Here is an 11,773-nt window from a genome sequence, read left to right as displayed (position 1 = left end):
CCATAAACTTCAGCGATTAGTTTTCTAGATTGACTTGATTGAGTCTAATTTTTTTTATGGGGGGGGGGGGTCTCATAATACAAAAGTACACAAGTATGGCGAAGTCATTCCTCAAACTCCACTTGGTGCTGATAATCTTATGAAAAAAGTTTTTTAAAAAGTGAAACATTTCAAATGGTATAGTTTTTCATACCTGTGTCTGTCTAACTATAATATTTATCAACTGTAGTGCATTAAATTATTAACAACATTCCAATAGATTTTGTAGTAAAGCACACTAAAAACATCAAACTTCTCACATTTGTGTGTTTTTATCCTCCACGCTGTTTCATTCACCGTGCCACTTATCCACTTTGCACTCCTTCTATTCTGGGGTAAATTATTCACTAGGTTTTGTGAATTTCTTCAGCATGTAGAAGCTTCCTAGTCAGACAACCCCACAGTGGCCAAACCCTCACACTCATACGCTGATGAACAGCTGATGCTGCAGAAAAGAACATAGACGTGTTTCTTCTCATTGAAATTTGCAGCTCAGATTTATTTATTTTTTATCATTATTTTATTTATTACAGGTGAAGGAGGGCAATGTTGTCATCAGCTGTCCAATCACGGAGTGTACCGGCACCCTGGAGGAGGGATTAATAATTTCCCACTTGAGCAGGGAAGAGGTGGTGAAGTACCGCTACTTTTTGCAGATGAGTCAGCTGGACTCGAGCACAAAGCCCTGTCCCCAGTGCAGCCACTTCACGTCTCTGAAGGAAAGCAGCACAAACCGCAACGACCACAAGTACAAGGTAAGATTGCACGCTCGGATTGACTGTTTAGTAGGGGGGAAAAAAAACAAGCGAGAAGGTATGGCTGCGTTCAGGGACCTGTGCGGCAGGCTTTTGTCGTTTATCATTTCTAACAGTCACCAGGAAATGACTCCGGTGAATCTGATTGTGTTTCTGTCCACATCAGGCATTAACATACATTGACAGGTCTGCTTTTCCGGTCTAATTGCCAGTTAGCTTGCATTTCCACCTGCCTCCAGTGGCCACTTGTTGTCACTTGTGTGCTGCATGTGATCAACAAACAGGAGATCAGTGCATGTAATATATGGTTTCATTCTGATATCTTAGCAAGCAAGGTGGCAAAACCCAGAAATCTCTTCTTGAGGATGCTAAAACGTTCTATGGACGAGGTGATGCGTAGTTGGGGAGTTTCAGATCTGCAATGTGATCTCCACCCAGTGGGACTTGACTATCCGGATTAGCTCCCTTCAATTACCCTCCATTAACCAATGCAAAGGAGCAGCAACTCCCATGTGACGACTTCATCTCTAAGCCCAAGACCAAAAACCCCACAGGGAAAGTTAATTGTTTCTGCTTGTGTCCGATCTTTGCTCTGCCATTTAATGATCAATATAGCAACACTAACAGTGAGGCCTGGGATGTCGAATAATGAAAGAAACTATAAAGACCCACCTCTAGGTGGATCATAATTATAATGTGCTTGGTTGTTTTCAATGAATTCTCTTCTGTTCTCGTAATCCCTTTCAGTGCAACCATTGCTCTCTTTAAAATTGTTTCATCCTCCTGCTTGCCTGCCGTAGATCCAGTGCATCAGCTGCCAGTTTGTGTGGTGTTTTAAATGCCACGCGCCCTGGCACGATGGAATCAAGTGTCGCGACTACATCCAAGGGGACAAGCTGCTGCGAACCTGGGCGAGCGTCATCGAGCACGGGCAGAGGAACGCCCAGAAGTGTCCACGGTGCAAGGTAGGAGCTCGGAGCAGTGTTTTGGGTTGTAGATCTCATGGCGATTTGCATTGTAGGCCGGGTCCGGTTTGCTGCGTCGGTCGGGAAGCTGATTGATGAAAGACGGGAGCGATATAGAAACCTGAATCATTAAAGGTTTGGAAGCATGAAAACTGGGAAGGGATGATGGATGAACAGCTGGTGGGAGGGAGCACATGTGGAACAGATGAGTAACGATGCACACGCGGCACTCCTAAGTTGAAAATCGGATTCTGCTGCATTAGAGTTGTGGTACTATCTGTACTGCATCTTGTCTCTCTTGATTCAAATGTGGTTTTTTCTTTATTCGTCTCTTCTCTTTAGATCCACATCCAGCGAACAGAGGGCTGTGATCACATGGCCTGTTCCCAGTGTGGCACTAACTTCTGTTACCGCTGTGGAGAGCGTTACCGAAGCCTCAGGTTCCATTCTCTCTGCCGCTTTTCACTCTGGCTGCTCCCTTTGTCCTTTATCCCCTTTCTGAGTCCATCTTTCACGATCTTGCGACAGATTCTTCGGGGACCACAATTCCAACCTCAGTGTGTTTGGCTGCAAGTATCGTTTCTTCCCTGACAGGCCCCATGTCAGGCGACTCCTTAGAGGCTCTGTCTTTGGTGAGTATTTATTCTGCTATTTTAAACTCTTTGTTGCTCTTGTCAACTACAACTGCAAAAATAGTTTATTGAAACTTTTCTCAGGTCATGCACCATAATAAACCCACTCCTTTTTACCCAGTCAAATCAGGAGAGGGCTATAATCATAAAAAAAAAAATAAAAAAAAATACTCAGAGTTCCAGCCCCTATATTTACATAGACAAAACAAAGGGACACATAGCACTTTTTTTTATTCATGTTTAAGTTTTTTTTTACATTTAATCTTTGTTTGGTATTTCATAGAATTGCATTTTTAAACTGTATAATAAGTGATACTTTTTAGTTATGGCTCCACAAGTTTCTCACAGCAGTTTGCAGGAATTTTGTCTCATTCCTTGTGACAGAATTAGAGTAACTGAGTCAGGTTAGGAAGCTCCCTTGAATTGAATTATATTTATTTTGGTACAGACAGGTGTTACATTTTAACAAATGCCATACACTTTACCGCTAAGTGAAAAGTTAGCACCACTTACCGTAAAAGGTGATTCATGAACATCATCTCGGCTTACTCTGAAGTGCTACACCAACTTGATTTTTAGCAGAAGCTAACGCTAAACGCTAAATTCAACTATATTGATACTCACCATGTGACAGCATACTTTATCACCCTCAACAGGGTCAAATTGTTACTGTACACCCGCCTGTGTGGTTTGCACTTTAGGAAGTGATTATTTGGAACTGATGTTTTTCTCATTGTTTCAGTTCTGTGGTTGAATATTGCTAACGTTAACTTTGTAGCTGATTTTGCGTAATTGACCTCTGTAGGGCATCGGTTGAAAAGGTTCAACCAACAGTGGGGGAAAAAAACAACTTTTAAAAGTAACAGTCCCATAATTGTTTTACTTCTTTGATTAAAGTTAAATGTTTCTCCTGAGCTCAACGTCAGCAAGCAGTTAAACAAACTGTTGAATTAGCATGTCTTTGCTCAAGTTGATCAAGGCCGATTCTAATCACCAGTCCTGCAATCTGTTCGTTCTTACTGCCTATAATTAGCAGAAAATATAGAACATTATGTTGTATTTTCTTTAAAATACACAAACTTATGTCTGACAACCTTGCGACATAGTAGATAGGATAAAATGTGTCTGTAACAATATTCTTTAAGTAAAGCCAAAGTTTTAGCAGCATAGAGTACGTCTACCTTACTTTAACGGTATGTTCGCCCAGAGACATTTTTTCATACTTAACACAACTTTGTCTTAATCTATTAGATTTAGCACAATAGTTATAAGTATGCAAATGTATATCAAACATATCAGATCAGAACTTTGCCAATATTGACTTAAACATCACTTTAAACCTTGAATCATTTTACTTGCTTTTTGTGGCTTGTCTTGCCGGTTTTTAATGAAAACAATGTGACATTTCGCCTTAAAGTTCTCAGATAAAACTTGCGTTCCTCACTGCACCTAGCGTTCTGTCCTGAACCAGAGGAGATCTCGCATGATTCTGTCTTAGTTATGATAATTAACAGTTATCAGATCTTTGAAGCAGTGAGACTCGGAGAAGCTGGAATCCTGACACGATTTCCTTGACACTCGCCATAAAAAAAAAAAAAAAAAAAAGCACAGTTATCTCAGCGGGTGGCCGCCAGTTTTTACCCCACAGCAGGAGTCATTTGCACATTGCCGCTCCGATTTTGGATTTAATGAGAAGGCAGAGCCGATCGTTGGCTGTTGCAGTAACCGTTCTTCCTTTCTCCTTCTTCTCTCTTTGCAGCTGCTAAGTCGCTGTTAGCGCCGCTGGTCTTCGTGCTGATGATAGTAGTCGGAGCTCTCGCTCTGGTGATAGGTAAACGCAGCTGCACACATGAACACACAGGCACCGGCCAAACACGTCCTCGCTAAATGCCTCATGTGAATAAGAGAAGCGGAACGCTTTCTTAGCGCAGCAGCAAAGCAGCTGCTCTGCACAGACGAGGCTGGAGTCGTAGATTCAAACCGCGACTGGCCTCTGATGATGATGATTTCCTTGGGTTGCATTCACGTCATCGTCGTCAGCGGTGACGCTGACTCATTCGTCGGGGTGCACTGGGACCCATCGGTGCTTCAGCCCAACTGTATCTTCATATTCCTATATATGGTGCAGCTGGGAAAGTATTTGCACCAATTATATCACACAGAAAATTAATACATAAGCAGTCCCAAAAATTGTGATTTGATTTATTATAAACAACTTTTAACTTTGCTAAGCTATCCAAACCAACCTGGTGTTGTGAGGTCACTTAAAAGGACCTGCCTGACAACATGAAAATCTCAAAAAGCAACATATCATGGCACACCAGAATTCAAGAGCAGATTCCCAGTCAGTCAGGAAAGGGCGACAAAACTGTTCCCGAGGTTTTGAAACTCAGAAGTAGATCCATTATCCACAAATGGAGAAGACGTAGAACGTCGGTAAACCGTCCCAGGAGTGGCCCAGCCTGCAAAAATGACTCCCAGAGCGCATCGATAACTCGTCCAGGAGGTCACAAAAGAACCCAGAGCAACGCCCGACCTCACTTTCCTCAGTTTAGGTCAGATGTTCATGATCCAGCAGTAAGAAAGAGCGATGGGGCAAAATGGCTTAAATTTGCTGGAAACATCTAGATCATCCCCAAGACTTGAGGAAATATTTCCCGTCAACTCACGGGACAAAAGTGCGTCCTGTTAAAAACCAAACTAAACTAAAACAGCATTTCAGAAGACGAAAATCAAACAGAAAGTCGAACATGGAGGTGGCAGTGCGACGGTGTGCACCATAAAATCCAGAAGGGGGAGACTGTCCAGCCATCAGTTTGTGACCCAAATCTCAAACCCCCCTCAGGTTATGCAGCCATTTTTTTTTTCTTAATTAAGTAAAAAAAAATAATTGAAAAACTATCTTTTGCATTTCATCAGTTTGATGGTAAAAACAGAAGAAATCTTTGAGTAGGCAAATGCTTTTTCACGCCACTGCATGTCTCGACTAATTGGAAAATGCCGATTCTCTCCTGTTCTCCGCAGGTTTGTTTGTTTTCCCCGTCTACTACTTTTGTAAAAAGAGGAAGAAGGAGCAGGAGCAGCAAACCCGAGGCTCCGGGCGCTGGATCTAGCCCCCTCCTTTTCGAGGAAAAGGCCGACACCCACATCTCCTCAGGGACGGACGCGCCAGCCTGAGACACGAGAAAACTCAGAGGAAGGATCAGACTTCACAAAACAAACATGGGCTGCTGGAGTGGTACTTTCTTGGAGCGGAGCGAGCCCTTGACAATTGCACACCAACACATGGAGTTTATTTATATTGCATGAGACCGCTGTTGAAGTATGAAGGCTGGATGTCGAAGCAGAAGAGCAACCCAAATCTATTTGGACTGAATTTTGAGGCAACAAGAGCACCGTCGCATAGTAAAAGAAAAGAATCGTGGTCAGTTTATAGCACACGCTCTCCACGTTTGTATTTATTATTATTGTTATTGTTTTGCCTCAGATTTAATGACAAATAACACAATCCAAATCGAAAAATGAAGTTTTTTATGATTGAAGGAGGCTCAGAGAGTGCTGGATAAACAAACTTTCCATATACTCTTCCTGGGGATAAATGCCATAATTAATTCTTGGCTTTGAAAACACATTTGCACAGTTCTCAGGTTGTCAAGCAGCCCAACTACTGGCTTAATTCTGGCCCTTTTTTTTTTTTTTTTTTTTGAATATCAGAAAAAGGTTTTATAATCAGATGAGGCAGAGACTGAGCTTGTCCGGTCTTAATTATAAGAAGTGTCTTTGGAGGATTCAGGACGAGGCTTTTAAACCTCTGGACTGGTAAAGGAACAATTCACAATCATTATTAAAGGCCTACAGTTAAATAGGGCAGCGATGATTGTATGTAAGCGTCTGACCAGAGCCGTCGGAGAGCAGCAGAGACGTGACAGACAAATTATTCTCAACGCGTTTCGCTAATCTGGTCAGGAACGAAAAGTTTTCACTGCGATTTGAGTCTCACACGGAGGAAGATGCTGTGAAGAGAAGTCTAGCGATGCATGAGATAAATTTGGATCCTAACTTCTCACCATAAGGTCTGCAAACCTGTCAGGTGTGTGCGCCCAGTTCTAGAAATTCAGGTTGAGTCCTAATGAAAACGCGGCAACCCCTTCCACCTGGTTTGTGTTCTGACGCCCCGTCTGTCTTTCCATCCCTGCTTTTGGCTCTGATACCAGACGTCATCCCTGCTCCGCCTGCTTTCTGTGTCATCAAAAAACAACTACAGAAAAAAAGAAAAAAGGTGGCTGTGCCAAAGCAAAATGCTGAATGTGGTGCAACATTACAATTGATCTGGTCGCTGCGTTGTTTTGTTATCTTTTCGGGTTTAGCGGGTTTTGTACTGTTGCTCTCCCGCTGTTGCATTCATTGCTGTCTGAAGCTTTTTCACATTTTCTCATGTTGCTAAATGTTAAGGAGAGGAAAAATGATAGATGGTTATAGTTTAACAAAAGTGCATAAAAGGTGTGGCATGCATTTAAAGTCTACTTTATCAATCTGTGGTACAATTGTACCACAGATTGTCTTCAGTCAGAGGCTTCTTCAGATCTGCTGTAACACAGACTGCTTCAAAAGATCCTTCCTGCCCACAGCCATCATCATCTGCAGTAAATCTCTGGAGAAACATAGATATGAGTCACAACATTCATTTTCCTTTTGAAATTAATTATTTTATTAATATTAATTGACACTGTATTTTACTTATTGGTATCAGGCTGAATGGGCTAAAGGCAAACGTCTGCCACCTTTTTCAGATGTTCTTTTATATACTGCTGACTTCTTAGCTCAAACTCAGCTACCGGATGCTTGCTGAGGGTCTGTCCCGTGAAATAAAAAATAAAATGGCTTGACAAAATGTGAAAAAGTTCAATGGTTCTGTAGTTGTAGTTGTACCTCCTGGGGTGACGAACTTAAAGGTCGAAATATCAGTTTAGCGCAGATGAAAAAGTGCAGAGAACGATTAAAAAAAATAAATAAATACTGTCCTTTATATTTATCTTATGCAGCCTGGTTTAGTGCTTTATCAATGAGTTCAACAGGGTTTTGTGTAGAGTTATTATTTCTAAGATAGTCAGGTTTCATAGTGTAAAAGGTGTGATCCAGAAGGACTGGTTCTTTTTATGAACCTGAAATATTTTTTTAACTTTGAAGGAAGAATGTAAGAAGAAAGAATCAATTTTAAAAGGTCATCTGACGGTCTCTTATCGCAGGCTTCTCTCTGAATTTTAAGTAAGTTTTATTTAAACAACAAAAAAGAAAGGCTATGAACAACAAATTTAGAGTCATTCACGCAAATCCTTTCAACGATCTGCTTTTGTTTCCCTGCTCTCTCGTGTGGAATTCACTAAAGAAAGCTGAAAATTGATGGCCAAGTTGTGTCGCTGCTCCTGTAAAATCTGTCAGTGTTTTAGCACTGAATCTACACTCGAGAAGGATTAATGACATCAATTTAAGTAGAAAAGGCAGGATTTATCTTTGTGTTTGTCAAACACTTGTCCGTAAAAAAAAAAAAAAAACAACATAAAAATCTATTAGTTGAGCTTTAACCCAGGGGACATGACACGTTTTCTACATCTGGGGGTGTTAAGAAGTGTCAAATAAAGTTACACTGTAATAACAGAGTTCACAACGTACACTCTTCATTATATCCCTGCACGATGCTTTCTGTAGTTTTCAGTAGTCCTATATAGGTTTGGGTTGAATCCTCTCTCAGGGAGTTTGTTTTGTGTTCACTGGACCCAGATCCCAACCCGGACATTAGCTGTGCCAAAGAAATTGCTGAACAGCGCCGTGGACCCTGAATGCTTCCTGGTACACTTGCCAGCTGCTGCCGCGCTTTACATATTGGATTCCAGGAAACACAGTGCACTACGGCTTCAAAAGGAGATCAGAGTTGTGTTTTGGCGTTGCCAACGCTGACTCTCTCTCTCTCCCAGCCTGACTCAGCTGGATTGTGAACTCTTTGGTGGGGATCAGAGGGATGAAATCCACGATTGAAAAGCAGAACAATCAAAACGGGCACATGTGTTCGCAAGACAGAAATTGGAAACCGTACGACCCTCATTCCCACGTATCTTAACAATCGTACTGCTCCACTTAGTTCTGCACTGTCATGTTTAACAGCTGCTTTTTAAAGGTGTTATTTATGAATGAACGTGTGCATCTAAAACTGTCCCCCATCAGATAAACGTTATTGTAATTTTCTAGATTCTTTCTGCAGTCAATGACATTGTTTTTTTTTTTTTTTGTTTGTTTTTTCAGTGCCATTCTACCATTAGGTTGTCCTTTACAGCGCCTTACAAAAATTCCCGTACCAAATTTTTACAATGTATTTTATTGGGAATTCATGTGAAGACGTCTTCATAAAATCTTAAATGAAGTACACAAAGGTATAGAGTATGAGGAAAAAAAGTTTGAGAGGTATAAAAACACCATATTTGGACGTTCCCCACCTCTGAAATTATAATTGTGCTAACTTAGTTCGCTGCCAGAAAGTTAACTGTTAAAATCGACGTGAAATTTGAGGAACAAAACCTGCTTTCTTGGATAATATTTTTCTATGTGATTGATATTGCATTTTATGATAAAGTTTTTCTTTTTTTTTTTTTTTTTCTTAGTTGATTCAAATTAATCAGGTTATGGCATAGCAGGGCTGTGGTAGCTGCCTGCAGAAATGTATATGTATATGTTTTCCCAGTAAAGATGCAATGTCTGGCATAAACGGTGCCGTCGTCACAGCTGGAGATCAGATTGTGTTTTAGAGAGTTGCAGAATGTATCACACCCTGGCCTTTTATTTTGTATTTATTATATTAAGCCTTCGTCCTCAACAAATTAATATAGTCATGCATGAAAAGATGCTAAAAAATTTTTTTCTGTGAAACGTCTTTGAGATGCATTTGGAATCTTGTAGCTGACTGCTCAGCAAACAAAGGCAATAAGTTTAGGTGTGACGTCCCAAAACCACAATCCGGCGTGTAGCCTACATCCAAAACCTGCCTGTAAATTTGCACGTTTAACAGTCACTTTAGTTTGGCTCATGTTTTCCTAACTCGCACTTTGAGCCCTGCCTCAAACATTAGATGGTCTGTGAAGGAGGAAGTGTTGCAGAAATACCTGCTGGCTTTCAAGTTTCAGTTAATTAAATGTCTGCATATGGAGCTGCAAGACCTTAGAAGATGTTGACTGCTAAACCAGTGAATTTGGATTGATCAGTAATCTCAGGATGGGATTTCACCTCTTGGACATGCAAATCTGTTGGAACAATATCAGTGTGTTTCTATGTATATGTCACTGTTTTTTCCAGGTATTTCTTTACAAAAGAAATTTAAATAATACACCCCCCCCCCCCCAAATGTTGCCACTGTCAAAGATTATCTGCTGATATTACTGTTGCTAACTTAGCAAAGGCACAAACACTCTTTTATCAAAGAATCTGAAGGACAATAAACAAAATGCCAAATGTGGCTGTGGACTTTTTTTTTCTTTTTTTCGTTTTGATTCACAAGGCTTTAATATCTCTCCGGTCACAGTTGTGGTTGCATTTTTACGCCAGTAGGGGTCATAATTGTACCTTTTTTTTTTTACTGAGCACTGCAATTACCGTTAGTTTGAAAATGCACAAACAATGTATATTTTTAATTAAGCTAGAGGATTACTTACGTGTAATTGGTGTAACTGAGAAAGAAGGAAGTAAATTTGTAAATCTTTTAAAATAAGCAAATTGAGTTTGTAGGCTAGCTAGACGTTGGATTCTTTATCGATGCTTTTGAGTCTTTGTGCAGCAGCTGTTTTAGCTGTTGATGTGATGTGGCGCAGACTTTTCATTGCCAAAAAGGTTTACATAAATGGTAAAGGTAAAAGTAGCGTAAATGGGAAATATGGAGTTTTCCACACACAAAAACAAGTGCTATACAAGAGGAAGCCATGTTACTGAATGGTTATGTTATAATGTTTTTTCCAGTCTATTCTTGAGTTGAACTCTCCAGTATGGCAGTTTCTTGTAGTATATAATCTAAGTAGGCTCTTTGTTTTTTAGGTAATTACAGCAGGCAATAACCTTATTAGCATGTATCCATGGCTTGTGTGAGGGAAGAAATAAGTTGTCTAAAAATGTCTGCCTTCAGCTCCAAATAGCCACAAGAAATTTTTTCCTATTCCTATTTAGCTATGTTGATATCCCAAATTCAATTCTTCCTAAGAGGAAGAAAATATTTAGGTCTTGATGAACCATAAATGTAAAGGAATCTAGTTTTACTGGAGTTAACTGAATTTAGAGCTAGTTTTTGTTATGGATAATTTGGTATAGCATTGTGAATAAGATTAGAATAAAATGTTTTTAGGAAGAATAACATTTGAGATATAGAAAATTTTGGTTTATATATTGTAACAAAGCTATTCTTAGAATGTAAAAGACATTGATTATAAACAGTGAATCCCGTTTCTTATGGTTTATAGTATCTCAATAATTTCTACTATGATTTTATGATCTTTGTGCATGTTAACAAATGTATTTTATTGCCCTTATATATTCTTAAGTTCCCAACATAAAGTAAGTTTACAGTTGTTCAAAATGAGACAACTAAGTTTCTGAACCTTCAAATATTCTCTATTTTTGCTACAGTGATTTATTTCTAAGAACAACAAGTAAACTATATTCTATTTGGATGGTTACATTTTTTCAATAATGAAAATACCTGATTTTTCCTGTATTTTATGATAAGTGTGATATCAAACATAGCACAGTGGAAAACTCCAAATTAGACATCACATTCTGCAACCTGAGAAAATATTTATATATATTTTTTATTTTAATATATTTTTATTACAGGGTTTGGTGCGTCATCCTCCCCCTTGTTTCTAGATTTGCCAATGAAAAGACCATTCTCGTTAGCCTCCAATCTCCGTTACATAAATTAAGGTTTAAGAGTGAACAGCAAGTGTTGGAATAGTTTTCAGCCTTCGACATCTGCCTTGAAGAGCTTCTGTATGCATTAAATGATAAGCTGCCTTGCCATACTTGGAGCCTATTGGCCGATGATCAAAGCTCCGCCTGCGAGCTTGCTCGGCGCGTGACACTTCGGCGGTACTGTACTGATCTTAGAAGCGGTGCTGCGCGTGCTGTTTGTCTCTGAAGGTTACGTGGAAAATTCACCTGAGCGTCGCTGATGGAAACCAGACAGCAAGGTGAGTCGGTGTCACCCACCGCAGGTCACGGCACTTTTCTCATGTTTTTGGCAGCCATTGCTGTATTTAAAGCCTTACTGTTGTTAACTCTGCACCTAGTAATCAACTCAGCAAGTAGGTTTACTTCCCTAGAAGAGGGAAGAAACCTGCTCCCCCCCCCC

The 11,773-nt window shown here is 40.0% G+C and overlaps 2 protein-coding genes across 7 annotated transcripts in view; both read left to right on the top strand.

Moving 5' to 3' along the window:
• The window catches only part of rnf217 (ring finger protein 217), a 20,936-nt gene extending 11,044 nt beyond the window's left edge, over positions 1-9,892 (top strand). Inside the window, exons 2-8 of one of the 2 annotated variants that reach the window (XR_001425342.1) lie at positions 573-794; positions 1,595-1,759; positions 2,102-2,199; positions 2,288-2,391; positions 4,151-4,222; positions 5,416-5,815; positions 8,170-9,892. Coding sequence is in view for 1 of the 2 variants with exons in the window: in XM_015035409.1 (XP_014890895.1) it covers positions 573-794; positions 1,595-1,759; positions 2,102-2,199; positions 2,288-2,391; positions 4,151-4,222; positions 5,416-5,504 (750 nt within the window). In the remaining variant the exon portion in view is untranslated. Of the gene's footprint in view, positions 1-572; positions 795-1,594; positions 1,760-2,101; positions 2,200-2,287; positions 2,392-4,150; positions 4,223-5,415 lie in introns of both variants that reach the window. The other variant, XM_015035409.1, reaches the window with a different exon arrangement.
• A 1,576-nt stretch (positions 9,893-11,468) lies between these two features.
• The window catches only part of tpd52l1 (tpd52 like 1), a 17,787-nt gene continuing 17,482 nt past the window's right edge, over positions 11,469-11,773 (top strand). For 3 of the 5 annotated variants that reach the window (XM_015035414.1, XM_015035415.1, XM_015035413.1), the window contains exon 1: positions 11,474-11,612. In XM_015035414.1, coding sequence (XP_014890900.1) covers positions 11,594-11,612 — 19 coding nt within the window. In that variant the 5' untranslated portion in view covers positions 11,474-11,593. Of the gene's footprint in view, positions 11,613-11,773 lie in introns of all 5 variants that reach the window. The other 2 variants (XM_015035410.1, XM_015035411.1) reach the window with 2 other exon arrangements.

The sequence above is a fragment of the Poecilia latipinna genome, unplaced genomic scaffold (genome assembly GCF_001443285.1).
Source record: "Poecilia latipinna isolate Pla-1442-1.1 unplaced genomic scaffold, P_latipinna-1.0 Scaffold334, whole genome shotgun sequence".
Taxonomy (NCBI): Eukaryota; Metazoa; Chordata; class Actinopteri; order Cyprinodontiformes; family Poeciliidae; genus Poecilia; species Poecilia latipinna.
The sequence above is the reverse complement of the archived record's forward strand: the minus strand, read 5'-3'. Positions and strand labels throughout refer to the sequence as shown.